Here is a 22,636-nt window from a genome sequence, read left to right as displayed (position 1 = left end):
ATAATGCTTCTTTAATTGCTTACAAGCAGAATGTTCGTGCTTCACTACAGAGCAAACGGCAGTTAATATCTTTTGGATGTATCTAATGGCAGCACTAGTTACCTCACATGGAGTATATAATTCGTGCACCCTGTAGCATGTAAAGAACCTTTTTCTCTAGAGCATTGTTACCTGAAACATGGGGAGGGGGGGGGGGGGGGGGCGGAAGAGAGAAGCAAGACACGTCATGGTTTAGAAAAATACAGACCTAGGCTTGAGAAAAAATTAGAAGCCGACCAAAATGTACATGTTAATTCTGATGCAAAATGGGTGCCACCCTTCCCCGAAACTCATAACGAACCTACTGTCTTCAAAGCATTAATTTCAGAATGGAGATTGATGTATCAATGTCAAACAGTATTCCAACATAAGGTTCCCACAAGGAAAATAATCTCAGTTTAATCTTTAGCATTTTCAAAAGAGAAAAATGAGCTAGTCTCTAGCTTGTGTTCCCACATGGTTTTCTGGATTTATTTTATCTTGAGAAAAATAGAACCGGAAATAAATTTGACACAAAACCATTCTAGAAACTCCCAAAAAATTTAGAATGTGAACACATACAATGAATCAACAAAAAATGCATGTACAGTCGCCGACAGCTCCTATTGTGTCCGCTGGGCCGCCACTCATGTTGCCGCATGCGAGCGCTCAACCTCTTCCTGCTCCTAGGAGGCGGGGGAAGAGAGAAGCAAGACACGTCATGGTTTAGAAAAATACAGACCTAGGCTTGAGAAAAAATTAGAAGCCGACCAAACTGTACATGTTAATTCTGATGCAAAATGGGTGCCACCCTTCCCCGAAACTCATAACGAACCTACTGTCTTCAAAGCATTAATTTCAGAATGGAGATTGATGTATCAATGTCAAACAGTATTCCAACATAAGGTTCCCACAAGGAAAATAATCTTAGTTTAATCTTTAGCATTTTCAAAAGAGAAAAATGAGCTAGTCTCTAGCTTGTGTTCCCACATGGTTTTCTGGATTTATTTTATCTTGAGAAAAATAGAACCGGAAATAAATTTGACACAAAACCATTCTAGAAACTCCCAAAAAATTTAGAATGTGAACACATACAATGAATCAACAAAAAATGCATGTAGAGTCGCCGACAGCTCCTATTGCGTCTGCTGGGCCGCCACTCATGTTGCCGCATGCGAGCGCTCAACCTCTTCCTGCACCCTCGTCATATTAAGGAACACCTCCCGGTCGGCCTCTTCATCGGCCACTTGCGCCACCGCCTCAAGAGCGGAGAGTCGTAGCGCCTCGGCAAGCATGGAGGGCCTGATGAAGACTGGTTGGCCTGATCTTTCACGATGCACCTCCTGATTCGTAGTAACAAATATGATCTCTCATCACGTGAGCGATACATGCAACCTGAAGATGGGGAACATCAATCCTACGAGCAACCCGTCGATGTAGATGAACCTTACACCAAATAGATGTTACCAACAAGAAACTCACTTAATAACAACAAGCCTCATGCCAAAGCAAGACTATACTTGAATAGCAAGAAGCTTCACGCAATACACAATATATTGGATAACTAGACGAACATCGGAGACATCGTCACAATATGCCAACCCTGGAGGGATGGTACACACGTTGGAACACAATGTTCTACATAATTTTCAGCCTCCTCTTGAAGGAGATATGCCCTAGAGGCAATAATAAAGTGGTTATTATTTATATCTTTATGTTTATGATAAATGTTTATATATCATGCTATAATTGTATTAACCGAAACATTAGTACATGTGTGATATGTAGACAAACAAAGAAGTCCCTAGTATGCCTCTTAACTAGCTTGTTGATTAATGGATGATTAGCTTCATAATCATGAACATTGGATGTTATTAATAACAAGGTTATATCATTATATGAATGATGTAATGGACACACCCAATTAAGCGTAGCATAAGATCTCGTCATTAAGTTTTTTGCTATAAGCTTTCGATACATAGTTACCTAGTCCTTATGACCATGAGATCATGTAAATCACTTATACCGGAAAAGTACTTTGATTACACCAAACACCACTGCGTAAATGGGTGGTTATAAAGGTGGGATTAAGTATCCGGAAAGTATGAGTTGAGGCATATGGATCAACAGTGGGATTTGTCCATCCCGATGACGGATAGATATACTCTGGGCCCTCTCGGTGGAATGTCGTCTAATGTCTTGCAAGCATATGAATGAGTTCATAAGAGACCACATACCACGGTACGAGTAAAAGAGTACTTGTCAGGAGACGAGGTTGAACAAGGTATAGAGTGATACCGAAGATCAAACCTCGGACAAGTAAAATATCGCGTGACAAAGGGAATTGGTATTATATGTGAATGGTTCATTCGATCACTAAAGTCATCGTTGAATATGTGGGAGCCATTATGGATCTCCAGATCCCGCTATTGGTTATTGGTCGGAGTGAGTACTCAACCATGTCCGCATAGTTCACGAACCGTAGGGTGACACACTTAAAGTTGGATGTTGAAATGGTAGTACTTGAATATGGAATGGAGTTCGAATATTTGTTCGGAGTCCCGGATGAGATCCCGGACATCACGAGGAGTTCCGGAATGGTCCGGAGAATAAGATTCATATATAGGATGTCATTTTATGTGAATTAAAATGTCGCGGAAGGTTTTATGGAAGGTTCTAGAAGGTTCTAGAAAAGTCCGGAAGAAACCACCAAGGAAGGTGGAGTCCACATGGGACTCCACCTCCATGGCCGGCCAACCCTAGTGGGGGAGGAGTCCCAAGTGGACTCCCCCTTAGGGGGCCGGCCACCCCCCCATATGGGAGGTGGAAACCCCACCTTTGGTGGGAGTCCTAGTTGGGCTAGGTTTCCCCCTCTTATGGAAGGTTTTTGGTTCGGGTCTTATTCGAAGACTTGGACACCAACACTTGGGGATCCACCTATATAATGAGGGGCCAAGGGAGGGGGCCGGCCACCCCAAGCACCACAAGGTGGCCGCACCACTAGATGGCCGGCGCCCCCCTCCCAAACCCTAGCCGCCCCCTCTCTCCTCTATAGTTCCCGCACGCTTAGCAAAGCTCCGCCGGACTTCTCCACCACCACCGACACCACGCCGTCGTGCTGTCGGATTCAAGAGGAGCTACTACTTCCGCTGCCCGCTGGAACGGGGAGGTGGACGTCGTCTTCATCAACAACCGAACGTGTGACCGAGTACGGAGGTGCTGCCCGTTCGTGGCGCCGGAAGCGATCGTGATCAAGATCTTCTACGCGCTTTTGCAAGCGGCAAGTGAACGTCTACCGCAGCAACAAGAGCCTACTCTTGTAGGCTTTGGAATCTCTTCAAGGGTGAGACTCGATAAACCCCTCGTTGCTACCGTCTTCTAGATTGCATCTTGGCTTGGATTGCGTGTTCGCGGTAGGAAAATTTTTGTTTTCTATGCAACGTTATCCTACAGTGGTATCAGAGCCGTGTCTATGCATAGATGGTTGCACGAGTAGAACACAATGGTTTTGTGGGCGTTGATGCTCTTGTTATCTTTAGTTTGAGTACTTTGCATCTTTGTGGCATAGTGGGATGAAGCGGCTCGGACTAACTTTACATGACCGCGTTCATGAGACTTGTTCCTCGTTCGACATGCAACTTGTATTGCATAAGAGGCTTTGCGGGTGTCTGTCTCTCCTACTATAGTGAAGATTCAATTTACTCTTCTATTGACAACATTAGTATCACCGTTGTGGTTCATGTTCGTAGGTAGATTAGATCTCTCTCGAAAACCCTAAACCACGTAAAATATGCAAACCAAATTAGAGACGTCTAACTTGTTTTTGCAGGGTTTGGTGATGTGATATGGCCATAATGTGATGATGAATATGTATGAGATGATCATTATTGTATTGTGGCAACCGGCAGGAGCCTTATGGTTGTCTTTAAATTTCATGTTGAGTAGTATTTCAAAGTAGTTGTAATAGTTGCTACATGGAGGACAATCATGAAGACGGCGCCATGAACCTTGACGCTACGCCGACGATGATGGAGATCATGCCCGAAAATGATGGAGATCATGTCCGTGCTTTGGAGATGAAAATCAAAGGCGCAAAGACAAAAGGGCCATATCATATCACATATGAACTGCATGTGATGTTAATTCTTTTATGCATCTTATTTTGCTTAGATCGCGACGGTAGCATTATAAGATGATCCCTCACATTAATATCAAGATAATAAAGTGTTCTCCCCTTGTATGCACCGTTGTAACAGTTCGTCGTTTCGAAGCATCTCGTGATGATCGGATGTGATAGATTCAACGTTCACATACAACGGGTGTAAGCCATGTTGCACACGCGGAATACTTGGGTTTGCTTGACGAGCCTAGCATGTACAGACATGGCCTCGGGACAACGGAAACCGAAAGGTTGAACACGAGTCATATGGATGATATGATCAACATGTTGATGTTCACCATTGAAGCTACATCATCTCACGTGATGATCGGTTTTGGTGTAGTGGATGTGGATCGTGTAGCACTTAACAACTATGAGGGATGTTGTATTAAGTGGGAGTTCATTAGTAATTAGATTAGAACATGAACTAATTATCATAAACATAGTCTGAGTAGTATTTTGAATTAATTTTGTAGTATTGGCATCCGTTTTCTACTATGCGCTAGTCTTGTTATTGAGATAGAAATACTGTTAAAATCTGACAAGAAACTTTACGGATTGGTACCGTATTGTTAAAGAATCAAGAATTGATTAAGTCCTATTGCAAACTTTTAGTAAACCTCACATTGTTGATTCAAAGAGCTATGGTTTCAATTAGTACATAAAGTTATCTTGTCTCCGTGAAACTTGAAGTTCAAATTTGTTTGAAAAGTAAGGAGCTGAAAATTTAGTTTTCAGAAATAATCAAGGTATGAGATATATGTGATATCTAAGACCTTATTGCAAGATGATAGAATATAAATTTGGTGAGACTACATAAACTCATAAGTTTTATGGGAATGTATGAAGGTTGAAGACACCAGGCGTCACAATCCTCCAACTATTGGGGCACTAATAATATTCGCATATCCATGAAATTATCATCCTTAGTATGCACCGTTGCTAAGACTCGTCGTTTCGAAGCATCACGTGATGATCGGGTGTGATAGATTCTACGTGTGCATACAACGGGTGCAAGCCAGATTTGCACATGCGAATACCATGGTTAAAACTTTACGAGCCTAGCATGTACAGACATGGTCTCGGAAAGTCGTCATGATATAATGGATAAAATTATGAGTGAAATTGTTCATCATATTACAAAATTACTAATAGTGAAATCTGAAACACTTGTCATATGATGATCAACTTAAAGTAAGAACCTCAAGGTTATTGGTATTTGACCAACAAACCTAGAAGTTATTGATGTTGAAGTGTTTTTCTGAATAATGAGGAAAGCTAAAAGAGAAACTGCAAAAGATATTTTGGCAGAAAGAAAGAAAAGACTAGAAAGTCTAGCTCAGGTGTATATAAATGATATACATGTTATGGTTGTATTCCTAGTTAGGTCACACTATGAAATTCTTGGGTATTAGTACTATATTGGTTGGTATGAAGTGTCATACAAAACAACACAATACAAGAATACAATGGCCTAAGTGACTGACAAGGAATATGATAGGAATACACATCTGGAACAAAATAAAGTGTTATTATGTTCGTCGTTGGCATTCTATCTAGCCCTTAGAATTTATAATAAAGAACTTAATAATTGTTATTTTGCTCTGGTCAAATGAAAACAATGAGTTGTTTAAATTATGACATTACTCCATGTAAAATGGATAAGTTATTATAAATCTTAATGGTGAAACACACATACATAACACTGACGCTAAAAATGCCATAAGGCAAATGATTTGAATTCCACTTATTTGTGGAACCGCCATTTAGGTCATGTTAGAAAGGAACGCATGAAGAAACTCCATGCAAATGGATTTTTGGAGTCATTTGATATTTTGAATCATTTGGCGCTTGCAAATCTTTTCTAAAGAGAATGATTAAAATACCGTTCATAGGCCAAAAAGTTGAACGGGCAACTAACTTAGTGAAAAAAAATACATGATGATGTATGTGGTTCACTGGGCATAGTTGTGTGCGGGAGATTCTTCTACTTCATGAAAACTTTCAACAATGAATTGAGTATATATATGTGGATATATTCAATAAGGAAGAAGTTTGAAACATTTGAATGGATTCAAATAAAATTCAGCATGAAGTGGAAATCATCGTAATAGAAAAGTCAAATATCTATGATTGGATCACAGTGGAAAATATTTGAATTACGAGTTTTAGCGAACATCTAAGAGAGTTATGAAATTGTTCTACAACTCACGTTTCTTGGAGTATCATAATGATGATGGAGTATCCGAGAGATGTATCCAAACCTTGTTGGATCAATGATGAGATAAAATATGGATGCCATTATATTTTTGTGGATTATGCTTTAGAGACTACCGCTTTTACACTGAATAGAGCATCATCATGATCCGTTGAAATGACACCATACGAGTTATGGCATGGGTATGAAACCTGATAGTCTTTTCTTAAATTTTGGTATGCATAGCATAAGTAAATAAGTTTACAACCAAAATCGGATAAATGTCTTTGTTGGTTATCCCAGATATTTGATTGGGAATTCTTCCCACGAGACAAAGACAAAAGTGTTTGTCAATGTTTCTTATTTCCAAGAAATTGTTTCTAGCGAAGTATTTGAGTGGGAGGACAATAGAACTTGATAAGGTTTATGAACCTGAGCATAATGATCAGAGTAGCACAGCATCGGAAATTGGTTCCGGAAGCGGCCACAACGATCATGGCTCTCATGACTACAAAGTGTTTTAGCCATGGAGATCGAAGTACATATTGAACCTTGTAGGTATGGTTTACTTTGTGATCAAATAAATGATTTGTGAACAAAGGATTGATTTTGAACAATGATAAACCAACTACAAACAAAGAAGTTATGATGGGCCCTGACTCCGTTAAAATGGCTATATGCCATGAAATCCAAGATAGATAAATACTTTTTGAAAGTAAATGGATCTATAAAATTGATGAACTTGGATGAAATATCCTTGAAGAAGCTCGACTTGTCGAAAAATTGTTTATGACAAAGTTCAAAGAGTTGACTACGATAAGATTAGATCTTCCGTAGCAATGTTTATAGTCTATGTGGATTATTCTAGTAATCACTACATATTTCTTTTATGAGATATGCTAGTAGGATGGCAAAATACATTACTTATTAGAAGTATGTATTAAAGGTGTATACAAGATACAACCAAGAGTTTTGCTAGTCTGTGGAATACTAGATAGGTATACAAACTTCAATTTGATGAAGTGAGTATCGCGGAGTTTGAATCTTCACCGGATGAAATAGTCAAAGAGTTTTTTATTTCATCAGAGACGATGAAGAGGCTTGCATTTGCAAGAAATTAAGTGGGAGCGCTAAGACACATTTATAATACTTATGTAGAAGACATATAGTTGGTTATAAATAATGTAATTATATACTTGATTAAAAGGTTTCATTGAAAAATTAACTTCAATGAAAGGATATGGACTGAAACAAATTTTGTTTCAAGATCTATGAAGATAGATTGAAACACATAATATGTTCAAGTCAAAGTACATAGAATGGATATTGAAATAGTTCAATATAGAAATATTAAGAAAATGTTCTTGCCATGTGAAGGTTTAACAAGACTTGAGTGTATCTGACACTCGATGAGTAAAAACACATGAGTGATTTTAGATCATGAATAATATGTACAAAATCAGATATCTTGTGCTCTAAAAGGTTAGGAGCATATAACAGAATGATTCATGTGATGATCATTGAAAAACAGTAAGAATATTCTTGAAGTACTTAAGAAGAACCAAGAATATATATATATATAGTTTTGTATGGAGAAATGACAAACAAATCGCTGTAAGATGTTGCACCGATATTTGTTTTGTCACATATGAAAATAAAATTTCAATCTCAAATTAGACTAAGTGTTGTTTAAAAGGTAGCACAATGAGCTAGAAGTTGTCTATGCTAGATTTAGAACAGTTCTAAATATTATGACGGATTCTACAAAAGAAGGCAGAGTATGTCATTGTTTGACAATGACAAAGGATGTTAAAGTCAAGAGGTTCTTTGAGAACTTGGTGTAGTTCCGACAGAGTCAGAACTTTGAAGCTATATTGTGTGTGACAATATTAGTGACATATTTCAGACCGCGGAATTAAGGTTCCACCAGAAGATCAAACATATTTAATGCCGACTCATTTGGAAATGAGTGATGCGTTGAGACGCAAATGAATTACAAAATACATACGTTTCTGAGCATGTCAGATCCGTTGACTAAAACCTCTCCCGTGAGCAAAACATGATAAAGCACCAGAAGGCCAAGGTGTTATATCTTTACAAATGTAAACTAGATTATTGACTCTAGTGCAAGTGGGAGACTGAAGGAGATATGCCCTAGAGGCAATAATAAAGTGGTTATTATTTATATCTTTATGTTTATGATAAATGTTTATATATCATGCTATAATTGTATTAACCGAAACATTAGTACATGTGTGATATGTAGACAAACAAAGAAGTCCCTAGTATGCCTCTTAACTAGCTTGTTGATTAATGGATGATTAGCTTCATAATCATGAACATTGGATGTTATTAATAACAAGGTTATATCATTATATGAATGATGTAATGGACACACCCAATTAAGCGTAGCATAAGATCTCGTCATTAAGTTTTTTGCTATAAGCTTTCGATACATAGTTACCTAGTCCTTATGACCATGAGATCATGTAAATCACTTATACGGAAAGGTACTTTGATTACACCAAACACCACCGCGTAAATGGGTGGTTATAAAGGTGGGATTAAGTATCCGGAAAGTATGAGTTGAGGCATATGGATCAACAGTGGGATTTGTCCATCCCGATGACGGATAGATATACTCTGGGCCCTCTCGGTGGAATGTCGTCTAATGTCTTGCAAGCATATGAATGAGTTCATAAGAGACCACATACCACGGTACGAGTAAAAGAGTACTTGTCAGGAGACGAGGTTGAACAAGGTATAGAGTGATACCGAAGATCAAACCTCGGACAAGTAAAATATCGCGTGACAAAGGGAATTGGTATTATATGTGAATGGTTCATTCGATCACTAAAGTCATCGTTGAATATGTGGGAGCCATTATGGATCTCCAGATCCCGCTATTGGTTATTGGTCGGAGTGAGTACTCAACCATGTCCGCATAGTTCACGAACCGTAGGGTGACACACTTAAAGTTGGATGTTGAAATGGTAGTACTTGAATATGGAATGGAGTTCGAATATTTGTTCGGAGTCCCGGATGAGATCCCGGACATCACGAGGAGTTCCGGAATGGTCCGGAGAATAAGATTCATATATAGGATGTCATTTTATGTGAATTAAAATGTCGCGGAAGGTTTTATGGAAGGTTCTAGAAGGTTCTAGAAAAGTCCGGAAGAAACCACCAAGGAAGGTGGAGTCCACATGGGACTCCACCTCCATGGCCGGCCAACCCTAGTGGGGGAGGAGTCCCAAGTGGACTCCCCCTTAGGGGGCCGGCCACCCCCCCCATATGGGAGGTGGAAACCCCACCTTTGGTGGGAGTCCTAGTTGGGCTAGGTTTCCCCCTCTTATGGAAGGTTTTTGGTTCGGGTCTTATTCGAAGACTTGGACACCAACACTTGGGGATCCACCTATATAATGAGGGGCCAAGGGAGGGGGCCGGCCACCCCAAGCACCACAAGGTGGCCGCACCACTAGATGGCCGGCGCCCCCCTCCCAAACCCTAGCCGCCCCCTCTCTCCTCTATAGTTCCCGCACGCTTAGCAAAGCTCTGCCGGACTTCTCCACCACCACCGACACCACGCCGTCGTGCTGTCGGATTCAAGAGGAGCTACTACTTCCGCTGCCCGCTGGAACGGGGAGGTGGACGTCGTCTTCATCAACAACCGAACGTGTGACCGAGTACGGAGGTGCTGCCCGTTCGTGGCGCCGGAAGCGATCGTGATCAAGATCTTCTACACGCTTTTGCAAGTGGCAAGTGAACGTCTACCGCAGCAACAAGAGCCTACTCTTGTAGGCTTTGGAATCTCTTCAAGGGTGAGACTCGATAAACCCCTCGTTGCTACCGTCTTCTAGATTGCATCTTGGCTTGGATTGCGTGTTCGCGTTAGGAAAATTTTTGTTTTTTATGCAACGTTATCCTACACCTCTAACCCTAGCCGCCGAGCCTCTTTATATAAGCAACCAGAAAACTAGTCGATTGGACAGGGCCAAACCAAACACATAAAATAAAAACCTACGTGTCCCACAACATGATCTAGCTAAAAATAACATTGACTCTAAATTATGGCACAAACTTAGACTTAATCATTGTATATTGTTGGTCATCCTATCATGCCAATCTTCATTAGAAAAACCTCATCGGGGCCTCCTAAAAGTGCATGGAGCCCCCATGTGTGGTTTTGGTAATTAATGAAAATCCCTATGGACTAATGTTTGCATTGAGTTCAAATTGTAGGATTTATTAATAGGCAATGATTGCATCATATATTGGGTTCAAGGTTGCAATAAGACGCAAATGAAGAAGATAAAGTGACAAGTATGTCTTGAAGAAGAAGATTGAGTGAGCTCTCATGTGTATCTTCAGGTCATCAACAAGATAAAGAAAGAAGAAATGTTGCGCAAGTTCAATATATAAGCCATCTCGAAGAGACCATATGCTTGAAACTTGCCATCCATATGCTGATCATGGATATGTGAAGATGCGCCGAATAAGATTATAGGGAGCAATCCACAAGACTTCATGAAGCAAGCACAATTATGAAATGATTCCATCTTGTTGCGGTCAAGACCATCATCATCTATCTCAAATGTAATGTGCAAGGTTAATGTTTGTTATTGATAGGATTTTTTCTTACCGGTCTTGTGGTGTAGTTGGGAGACCGGTGTATAGGATAGATGGTCGTATTACAAGAGGGCTCTCGAGTGACTAAGTCGATCGTATCGTTTGGAGATTGCGCAAACGTTTGCATCCTTGCATCATATTTCTTGTTTGTTATATGTATGTTATCCATGTGCTATTTTAGAGCTTGTGATTATTTTCATGATAAGATAGTTCATTAAAAATGGATTTCAAATGAAATACTTGTTGCGTTTTCCCGGTTCTTCGTATTGAGAAGTTTCACCTACAAATTAATAGAAAAATCTACCCCACTTTTTCTTAAGATTTATCTCATTGTAGATTATATTTTGTCATCCTCTTTTCAACAAAATTGATTTCACCTAAATCAGAGTTTTCTAACTCAACTTTTGTGTTTTCAATATTGGAGGATTGCAGGTTTGTCTCTTTTAGATAGGTTAAATATTTCTTAAGTTAGTTTTACCTTCCTTTGTTGGATTATGATGGTTCTCTACATGATCTTTTAGAGCTTGTTGCTATCTTTAAAACAAGCCCAATTTCATCAAATTTGGAGTTCGGATGCTCAAGTTATGACGTTTTTAATGGAAGTTTTTTGTTTGGTCAAATTAAACGCTCATCGCAGTATACCTGCCCGGAATTGGTCCAACCACGGCCCAGCCAGCCAGAGTCAACCCGCCATGGCCCGAAGGTCTGGCTGTGGGCAGTTTTTGGGTATGATTCCAACGGGTAGATTTCATTTTGGGGGGTATAAAAGGTCCCCTTCTCCCCCTTGGGCTGGTAGCTTCGCCCTCTCTCTCTCTCTACTCCATTGTTGACTTTGAGAAGCTTCCTCTCCCTCTAACCCCTCCATGATTCTTGCTCGTATTTGAGAAAAAGAGAGAGGAGATCTAGATCTACATCTTGACAAACCAAATCTCTCTCTCTTTGTGTGGGAAATCCAATAGATCTAGATTTTGGAGAAATTTGGTGTTCCTCCTTCTATTTGTTCTTCCTCTCTTATTCCACCAATAGCTTTTGTAGCTGTGTTGGAATTTGAGAGAGGAGGATTTGAGCATCTTTGTGGTGTTCTAGCCAATACATTTGGTGCATCGGTTTGACTTCTTCGTGTGATAGGTAGAGGTGAAAATTCGTGAGATATTCATTTCCGGAGCTTGTTCCTAGAGCTTGTTTCTCTTGGGTGTTTAGACCTTAGACAGCATAGTGATCTTAGTGGTGTTCTTGGGACATCCAATTAAGTTGTGGAGATTTCTCAAGTGTGAGGTCTTCGTGGCGGTTTCTTGGTAGCCTCCAATTAAGTTGTGGAGATTGCCCAAAGCTTTGTGCAGGTTTGGTGACCACCTTCAAGGTTTCATAGTGAATCAAAGACTTCCCTTTTGGTGGGAAGGCTCGAGCAGAATAAGGTGAGGCCTTCATGGCGTTTGGGGACCCTTTGTGCCTCCACACCGCTCCAACAGAGAGTAGCACTCGCAAGTGTGTGAACTTCGGGATACATCGTCGTCTCCGCGTGCCTCAGTTATTCGTATACCTGAGATCTTTACTTATGCACTTTAATTTGTGATAGCCTTCGTGATTGAAGTTATATATCTTGCTATCACATAGTTGCTTGTCTTGCTTAGCATAAGTTGTTGGTGCACATATGTAAATCCTAGTTATATACATTTTGTGCTTGACAAATTAAACTCTAGTTTTATTTCGCATTTGTTCAAGTTATGATCGTAAAAGTTTGAAAACACCTACTCATCCCCTCTAGGCGGCATCTGTGTCCTTTCACCTCGTCCTCTTCCGCTTCTCGTAGTGGCGGTGGAAGGTGGTCCGACACATCATCATCGGTGTCCTCCTCCTCCTTCACAGGGAAGTACGAGGTGGCGTTGGCAGCGAACGGTGGTACGCGGGTCATTGCGCAGGTCCGACGGGAGAAGCGCGCGGCACCGCTGGATCATGTTGTTGCGCACGCGGCCATATGCGGGGATATGTGGCACCGGAACCCGATCAAGGCTTAGGTGCCACATGTGTAGAAGGTAGACACCCCCTTCCCCCATGACATTGATGTGCCGACCTCCCTAAAGACTCCGCGAAGGCGGTAGCACTTGCCACGGACCGTGTGACCCGACCAATCGGTGCAGGGCCGTTGATGCTTTAGACATGGGTGCGCATAGCAGTGTGTCCATGTCATTCGTGGGTTGTACAATATACAACTTGATTTTGCAGAACCCTAGGTTGATACGTACTTGATACCATTGATGGTCAGCGAGCAGCGACGTATCAACAGCGTTGGTGGCCATGTCGACGCAGGGGTAGAGCTAAAGATAGGCGACGGCCTAATGGGTTTGATGGTTTGAAACCGCACAAGAAACAATCTGATGAAACCAGGCACACAGTTTTCATCGAGTTGATTCGGACAAATCAATTCCCTATTGGAGGATGTAATGCAAAAAAAAAAAAAAAAAAAAAAAAAAAAAACAGCAACAACAATGTGAACATTGTTGCATCTGCTTAGTATAGGAATTGCTAGTTCTCAGTAGACTGAAATTTTTTCAGTTGCAATTAAAATTCGATAAAGTCATTCTTCTATTTAGTTATAATATAATCACACTGGCTTAAGATACTACACCTAAAATCTGTAGAAGATTTACCGTATAATAATTTATTAGTTTCTCTTTACAAATGTGATCACGAACTCGGTCTCCCCCAGCAACATCAGCAAAACGATATATTCCATGCATGTCAGAGTAAGCTAGCTATATCACTGCTTAGCTTTAGTACAAAAAATTCGATTAGAAAACTCAAAACACATCACCGGCATCCAATTACACCGCACCTCACTGCCGCCGGCCGGCTCGCTGTCGCCGGTAAAACCAAAAAGGAAGGCAGGCGGCCAGGCGGCGTGTTGGCGCCGCCGCATGCTGCCGATGCCGAGGCTGGAGGGTCGAGGCTATTCCTGGCCTACTGCCTCGCCCATGGAAAGCCGCAGTTCCGTAGCGACCTCGTGTTGTGGCCGCGAGATGGGAACCTGCGGTGAACGGGTCGCCGCCGCGTAGCACGACGGCGGCCTGAGCTGCAGCTCGAGGTTGAGTGGCCCGCCGCCAAGGGTCCCGGACGGCGGCGTCGGGCCCTCGTGGAAGAACCGGTGGAACACGGGGGCGGCCGGGCTGCGCACTGCAACGGCGCTGGTGGCGATGTTCACGGACTGGCTGGACCGGCGCGGCGAGCTCGCCGTCGGCGCTTGCTGCTGCGACGGCGACGACACGGCGGCCGCAGCTACTCCGCAGACCGGCGCCGACGACCCGTCTGCCACTTCTGCCTGCGGGCGACCGGCGCTGCACGTGTCCTGGTGCTCCACGAACCTATACACCCTGCACCGCATTTCGACGCGCCCACCAGTTAGTCAGAGTGCACCGGGCAACACTACAGAAGCTCACGTCACCAGTTCACTGCGACATCACGTACCGGGTGAAGACGCGGCCGCAGTGTTGGCAGCAGGTGTCGCCGGTGCGGGTGCCGCAGGTCTTGGCGTGGGCCTCGTTGTCGGCGAAAACGGCGTAGGCCTTGGAGCAGCGGGCGCAGGCCCACTGGCGGTGGCCGCCGTGCTTGCGGCGGAAGTGCTTCCTGATGCCGGCGCGGCCGGCAAGGGCGTGGGAGGGGTGGTGGTGCGGGCAGCTGGGCTCGGGGCACACGAACACTTGCTTCTTCCGCGGCCGCCGTGCCGCCGCATCTTTCTTCTGCAGCTTACACGGCAGGCTTTGCCGCCGCGCCCGCCGGACCGGCTCCAGCTCCAGCAGCGTCCGCGGCGACAGCGACACGACCTCCGTCTCGGGCAAGGCGATCGGGGCGCAAGAGCCCATAGCTGGATGCCGAAGGAAAGCAGGGTGATGATATCAGCCAGAATGGGGAGTACTAGTAGTGAGTAACGAGATTATGAGAGTAGACGGAACTAGTAAAGAGGATAACTGTGAAGACTTGAAACAAACATTTTATACTGTGTTGGATGTAGATGAGCTGCCAATCCAGTAAGGCTCATGTACATATAATTTCTGAAATCTCAAGACCCATCATAGTTAACAGCTTGGGGATAACCTTGGGGTACAAAGTTTAGTCCCACATTGCTAGTTGGAACGGAGTTGGAGTGGTATATAAGGGCTGCTTTCGAATCATTTGAAGTGAGTGAGAAGAGAAGGAGCTCTCGCGCACTCTTCCTCCTCCGCCCCGCCCTGGCACGTCACGCACGTAGCGTTTCGTGACTCGAGTTCGAGTTCGAGACACCTTCCAGGAAGCCTATATTTTTGCTTAGTGCACCAACTGAGTTGGGTATGTGTCGACTGTGCATGTGCACGCTCGCCGCATGTCCCTGGCTTCCTACGCGTGGCAACACGGTCGGGTCGGCTCTCCCCCCCAGGCTATACCAGGAGACAGAACAGATCTGGACTCTCTCTCGAAGAAGTCTCTAGTCTGCCTCTCTCACGAAAAAAAAAGTTTCTTTTGGTACGCTGCTCTCTAGTCTTCCCCATTCTGGCGACTGCGTGCACAGCCGTCCGGGAGAGCAGGCCTCCGAAACCCCGTTCGTCGAGATCCTGCACCGGGAGGCGGCGATAAGGTTTTTGGGGAGCGTCTCGGCGTGAATGCTCGTTGTTGTTCGTGTTCTACTTCGCCGGTTCAACCGCTTCCTCGACAAATCCAACTTCACCATGGGCGACATCAACGATGGCCATGGTGGTGCTGCTGCTACTGGTGCGACCTTCCCGGACACGATGTACGTGTTTTTCCTCTCCTACTTTGCACTGTTACTTGTTCCATGTTCAGATCTAATGCATGTGCTTAGTCTGATGTATCTGGTTAAGTATGCTAGTGCATCTGTTATGTTGTTTTCGGTAATAAAACTCACTCGAAAATTTCCTAATAATCTAACATAGTTCAAATTTATTTCAATTATGTTTCAGTTTTGTCATAAAGAGGATAAGCAGTCTCGCCAATCTCAAAGCATAATCCGTGGTGGATGGCACTCCGGCACATAACATTGACGGTAAAAATGAGTTTTCGGATCGAGCTGGTGTTGGCCCTTTTGTGGTAGCATTACTTGGCCATGTCGATGAAATGACATTTATACCCAGTGTGTGATGTTTTTTCTTTCCAATTGGTGTCGAGTGCTTACACCCACTCTAGAAGATCCCGCAGCCCGCAAAGGTGTGGACGTAGGGAACAGAAAACACGTTTGTTCAGCTGAAAATGCTTCACACATACCTGCAAAAGGAGAAGAGAATAACAATATGTGCATAGTTTTGCAATGTTTTGACAATAAAGAGACAATATGCAACATTATGCAATAGTTTTAACATCCAAAATAATCGTTAATCTACAGAGTCAGCCACTGGACACCTCCCCAATCTCAAAGAATAATTTGTGGTGGATGGCACTGCGGCACATACCGTTGACGGTAAAAAGGAGTTTTCGGGTCGAGCTGGTGTTGACCCTCTTGTGGTAGTATTACTTGGCCACGTGGAGGAAATGACATTTATACCCGGTGTGCCATATTTTTTTTCTTCCCAATTGGTGCCGAGTGCTTACACCCACTCTAGAAGATCCCGCAGCACGCAAAGTTGTGGTTGTAGGGAACATAAAACACATTTTGCCAGCTGAAAATGCTTCGTACGTATCAGACCCTGCAAAAGGAGAAGATAATAACAACATACATAGTTTTGCAATGTTTTGACAATAAAGCGACAATATGCAACAATATGTGATAGTTTTAACGTCCAAAATAATCGTTAATCTACGGAGTCAGCCACTGAACACCTCGTCGTAGTACTCGGCAAGCCAAAATGATCACCATGGTCCGGATCGATGCAAGATCAAGCATGACCTGTACTCACTGGGTCATCAATACCACCACCACCGACAACACTCGTTGTAGCACCACCTCCGCCACCACTCACCGTAGCACGAGCCATAGCCTCCCTTCTTTGCAAGATCCCCATCTGCGTCAAATCCCACCACTCTCTTGTGTAGGCATCCATGGTGAATGGATCCATCATCATAGTCTTGTTCTCGTTGACAATGAGCTCCACCGTGGCATGCTTCTCGTCACCTCTCCTTCAAGGCAGTCTTGGTCGTGTTCGCATCTTCTTCTCAGAGTAATTCTCACCTCGCTTACTCCATTTGGATTTTCTTCCCCATCTCATCACCACATTTGCCTCCAAAGTCTTGTTCACCAAATGCTCCATCGATTTCACCATCTCATCAATCTTGTCCCTCCAACTAGATGCATCGGCTTTCTTCTTAATCTTTTTTGTTTCCTTCTTGTTTCCATCCGACTTTCCCTTGTTCTTCTTGGCAGTGAGCACATCATCCTGGTCCCCCCCCCCCCCCCCACCGGTGGTACTTTTGTTCTCTCAACTTCCATTTCTTACTATGTTGTAGCAATTTTAGCGTTGGTGCATATAGCTTCTAGTAAAAAAATCATGGCTCATTATCTCAGATCTGTAGAAGCTATATGTTGCATAGTTATTCCATTAGTTCTTTTCGAAGAAACTTTGCCAAAACCAAAGGCATGCCTAGCACAAGCAACTCGAAGAATGGATCCCTACCAAGCGTTAGCAGTAATCATATGGTTTATTTTTTGAAACGGCAAAAATCCCTGATCTCTGCATCAATTAAAGCAGTAATCGTATGATAATACTACAAGAAAACATATGGTTGGTATGTTGTCAACAATAACTAGGATACAAATACCGGTATGTACATTCTTATAAAGATTTTTCTTTCCCACGTACTTTATTATTGGCTCAGATAATATGAAATTTTATTATATATTCTATCTATTACAATATGTTCCTAAATTCTACAAAAAGATCCTGCTGCAACGCGCGGGTCGACATACTAAGTTTTCAGAGAAGGACAATTCAAAAACTTTCGTACCTTATATTTATGTATGAGTTAGTTTCCATGTTATTTGTACCCATAGTAATTATAATATTAAGATTCATGCAATATCTGTAACAAATTTGGTTTTCCATGGCCCTATTATTTTAGTTCAAAAAATGTGCATCTTCATTTACACTGTGGTAGTGTGGTGGCACATACTACCTCTATGAACAATACCAAATAAACATGGCATATATACACGTATTTCTATTCTTTTAGAAGAACTCCTGCACAGTTATTGGCACCATGTGTTTGAGTATATTCGCCTCGCTTCCCAAAATTTTGGGAGCAATGTATTGCTGCAAGAAAACAATGACAAACGACCTTTGAATCATGACTCATTTTTGTAGTGATATATATATATAGGTTTATGGTGTAGAGCGTTTAGGAGTTAGGGTTATGGGTTTATATAGGGTTTAGGGTTTATAGAGATGCACATGTTTTTATTTCACATTTGTGATATTTGAATATATATATATATATTTGCGTGGGTGGTAGGGTGTGTCTCAATAGCATGGTATGGGCCCCTCTTGTCGGTAGTTTGTGCTCATCCGAGGTTTGCGATGCTCTCTTGACAATCTAATGGAGACGGTGTGGGTCTCCGGATGAAAGTCTTGCCCAATTTGGCCGGTGTCAGCAACGGCCGTGCTGGAGGGTGTCTTTTTTTTCCTCTTTGGGGGCATTGTTGTGGAGTCCTCACACCCCTCCGCCCCTCATTGCAGATTGAAACACCAAATCATCTTTGTCGTGTTGTTGGATGACGGTGGCGTCTATGGACCTCCTTAGAGGCGTTATATTTCGGAATGCTTGGAGCCACTCATGGCAATATCTTGGGTGCTGGTTGGGTGGATGTCTTCGGATTCCGTCGGTGTACGAGCGCCGCTGACTTCCTTATTGCGGCATGTCTCATCTCTCGAAGCTTGAAAGGCCTAGCTATCTCCTTCGGCAATGATTTCCTTTCTATGGACGTGACCGAACATTCATGGTGGTTGTCGTTGCTGTCACACTAGTGTTATTCCCCGACGATCCAGACATATCTAGTTGAGCTAGATCGTGTGCGGTTTTCGCCAGTTTCCTCTATAAATTGTGCCATGTTAATTTTGATTTTCCTTGATTCTCGTTATAAGCCAGACACGGGTGTCAAGTTTGTATTGTTTTCGGCTAGTTTTTTCTTATAAACTGATCAATTTTCGTCTGTTTAATGAAAAGGCCCGATTGCTCAAACATACAGGATACTATCCATCTATCTGTGCTTAGTTTTCATGCAAATAGACCAGAAGATTCAAAACACATTAGCGGCATCTAATTACACCTCACCTTACCGCCGGCCGGTCAAACGCCGCGGTTTGCCGTGCCGGTGAAAACAAATAGCTACTCAGAGTTTAACCATGACGGCAGTCACTACTCACTATACATTGTTCATCATAGCATGCTGGCGCTGCCGCATGAGGCCGATCGAGGGTCGCGCAGCTCGCCGTACCCATACCGCCCCGTCTCTGGGCGCGCCTCGACCACGTGTTCCGTGAAGAGCGGTGGCCTCCTCCACGGTTGTCGCCGGTGCAGAAGCCTATGGAAAGCCGCAGCTCCGTGGCCACGTCGTCGTCTGCCAGCGAGATGGGGGCCTCCGGCGAATGCGTCGCGGCTGGGTAGCACGACGGCGGCATGAGCTGCAGCTCCAGGTTGTGCGCCCCGCCGCCACGGATGCCGGACGGCGGCGTCGGCCCCTGGTCCAAGAACCGGTGGAACACGGGGGCGGCGGGGCTACGCACTGCTACGCCGGCCATGACGCTTTCCCTGGACGGGCTGGACGCGGCGGCCACCGCAACTTCGCGGACCGGCGCCGACGACACGGCCGCCGCGGCGCTGCACCTGTCCCCGTGCTCCACGAAACTATCCACCCTGCACCGCGTTTCGACGCGCCCGGCCAGGAGTTAGTGACGGAGCAGCGGGCAACAATACAGAAACTCCCATCACTAGGAGAGCGCGTACCGGGTGAAGATGGGGCCGCAGGCGGAGTGGCCGCCGCAGGTCTTGACGTGGGCCTTGTAGTCGTTGAGGACGGCGTAGGCCTTGGAGCAACGGGCGCAGGCCCACTGGCGGTGGCCGCCATGCTTGCGGAGGAAGTGCTTCTTGATGCCGCAGTGGTCGGCGAGGGCATGGGAGGGGTGGTGGTGCAGGCAGCTGGGCTCCGGGCACACGAACGCCCGCTTCTTCCGCGACGCCGCCGCCTCATCTCGCCGCTTCTTCCGCGGCGCCGCCGCATCCCGCCTCTTCCGCGGCGCCGCCGCCGCCGCCGGATCCCGCTTCCACGGCATGTCGTGGCCCCGACGGTGGAACACCAGATTCTGCTCCCGCCGGAACATCTGGCCGCAGATCTCGCACGCGTACCTGGACGAGTCCAGCAAAGTCCGCGGCGACAGCGACACCACCTCCGCCTCCGGGTCTGCACCGTCGTCCATGTCTGTCATCATGCGCACTGGTTTTTCTCGAATGTATTTGTTACGTAACGGCGTCGATTGATTACCTGGTGTCCCGGCTGGCCGGTTCTTCGTCTTCCTCGCAGAGGCGGAGGAGGGGGTGGAGATCTGCAGCCCCGCGCCTCCTCGTCCGCAGCCGGCACGGTGGTCGGCGCTCAAGAGCCCATATCGTTGGACGCCGAGGAAAGCAGAGATCAACCAGAATGGGAAGTGCTGAGGAGTAACGAGATTATGCGAGTACGTGGATGGGAGGACTAACAATCTGTACGGAGTAGCAACATCTAGAGCTTGGACTTGTTTCTGGACTTGGGAGTCTCTCGCAAGTCCTGTACAGTACTAGCGACACCTATGCACATATTTGTCTCTTTGTACGTGTACGGCGTCATGACCCAAGTTTCGGCAATGCCCTTCCACAAAATGACTAGAGATGCAGGTGAAGTCTATCCCTCCACTCTAAATTAATTGACTCTACATTAGGCTGGTGCCAATGCATCATCCCACTATAGCCTCGCCACGTCAGCTTTTACCTTCGCTCTCACCCCACTCTCACCCCACAGTGCCAGTGCACGGGCTATAGTGCCAGCTCTCACTTCCTCTCTCCTCCCTACCGCCTCCCTACCGCCCCACTAGCACCGCTATCGCCTCCCTCTCGCCCCGCTCTCGCCTCCAACGCGGGCTATAGGCGGGCGGTACCGCCCCCTACCGCCGGGCGGTGGAACCACCGCCCGCCACTAGCGTCTCGCCCGCCTCTCGCCCCGTCGCGGGCGGTACCGCCCGCCCTCCAGCCCGCGTTGGCACCAGCCTTATGGTAGATACAGATGTATCTACTCAGCAAAAGTATATCTAGATACGTCCATATCTAGACAAAGTGAAGTTAACTAATTTGGATCGGAGGAAGTAACAAAATGAGCTCTCACTCTGAGATATTATCAAATGGTGAATTCGAAGTTTGTTTGGAATCTTAGATAGGTTCCGGTACATCACAAGAAGTTCCTAAGAGCATCTCTAACAGAGCCCGTATTAGTCCGAACCGAAAAAACGAAGTTCAGTCTCCCAAAAAACGATTTGAGAGCGCATTTGGGCACGGCGCAGAACAGAAACTGTAAACCCAAACCGAACTCGAGAAAATCAAACGACACGGGAAAACAAGTTTCGTGATTGAAGTCGATTTCAGCCGATCACGCTGGATTCGATCATAATTCACACTAAATAGTGGCAAAATACAACCGCATTGCACCTAAATTACGTACTACGGACCTATTTACACTAAAAATTAAGATTCTCGGCGACTTTACTGTCACCGGGCGGCGGCGGAGGGTTTTTCAACGCCACCGGTTGCTAGGCGACGACGAGGGCCGCCAGCTCGATGGCGGCCGCGCCGGAGGCGCTTCCGCGGAGCAGCGGCGGTCCGTCTGCGTCGTCGTCGTCCCCGCTCGGGGGCAATGGCGGCAGCGGCGGTCCGTCTGCGTCGTCGTCGTCCCCGCTCGGGGGCAATGGCGGCAGCGGCGGGCTGCACCCGCCGTCAGCGAGGGGCTCCTCCGCTTCCCCAGCCGCCTCCACCGCCGCAGCCGCCTCCGCGCGCCGTCGGAGCGCGCCCGCCATTTCGGCCAGCCACTTGCGGCCGGCCCGCTTCCATGCGCCATCGGAGCGCGCCCGCCTGCCGCGCTCCGTCTCCGCCCGTACGCCCGGCGGACGGCGAATTGCCCTTCCGGCGCTGGATCGGCCGCCGCCCCTACCCACGGGTCTTGCCCTTGTCATTTCGGACGGAGGGGTGGTGGCCGTAGCGGCGGAGCGGAGGCCGAGCGCCCGGGATTGCTCGTCGGAGGCGGCGGCGGGCTACGGCGGCGGGAGGGGAGCGGCGGGAGGGGAGTAGGGTTTCCTAACCGAACTCCCCTCCGCGAACCCTTTTAATAGGGGCCGCGCGGTGAGTTTCTCGGGCCCCTGAACTTTCAGTTCGGGCCGGCCCACTTTTTCGTGCGCTGATCTGCGCCAGTTTCGGCCCGAACCCGTAAATCCGCCGGAAAAGTTCGGTTTTGGCTGGATTTACGGGCTTTGTTAGAGTTGCTCTAATGGTCCCAAGATCAAGTTTCATGTCAAGTAGTCAATTTTTAGGTTTTCTGGAAAGTTTTATAGAAAATTCTAGCATAGTATACCAAATATATTTGAGATTGTTCCACGAGTTTCATGGTTGCCCTACCCACCCCAGAGGGTCCACATGGACCCGAA

At 45.5% G+C, this 22,636-nt stretch overlaps 2 protein-coding genes across 2 annotated transcripts; both read right to left on the bottom strand.

The window, feature by feature from the left end:
• Positions 1-13,714: 13,714 nt before the first annotated feature.
• On the bottom strand, positions 13,715-14,896 carry LOC127310559 (protein indeterminate-domain 16-like). The gene is made up of 2 exons (XM_051341221.2): positions 14,466-14,896; positions 13,715-14,371 (listed from the first exon to the last, which is right to left on the bottom strand). Exons 1-2 carry the CDS (start codon positions 14,858-14,860, stop codon positions 13,951-13,953), a joined length of 816 nt encoding a protein of 271 aa, XP_051197181.1. The 5' UTR covers positions 14,861-14,896; the 3' UTR covers positions 13,715-13,950.
• A 5,010-nt stretch (positions 14,897-19,906) lies between these two features.
• Positions 19,907-20,393, bottom strand: LOC127309700 (protein indeterminate-domain 16-like). Its single transcript, XM_051340451.2, has one exon. The coding sequence runs from the start codon at positions 20,390-20,392 to the stop codon at positions 19,907-19,909; it is 486 nt and encodes a 161-aa protein (XP_051196411.1). The 5' UTR covers position 20,393.
• Between the last annotated feature and the right edge of the window lie 2,243 nt (positions 20,394-22,636).

This window comes from Lolium perenne, chromosome 6 (genome assembly GCF_019359855.2).
Source record: "Lolium perenne isolate Kyuss_39 chromosome 6, Kyuss_2.0, whole genome shotgun sequence".
Lineage (NCBI taxonomy): Eukaryota > Viridiplantae > Streptophyta > Magnoliopsida > Poales > Poaceae > Lolium > Lolium perenne.
Note: the sequence above shows the minus strand (reverse complement) of the source record. Positions and strands in the feature narration are given on the sequence as shown.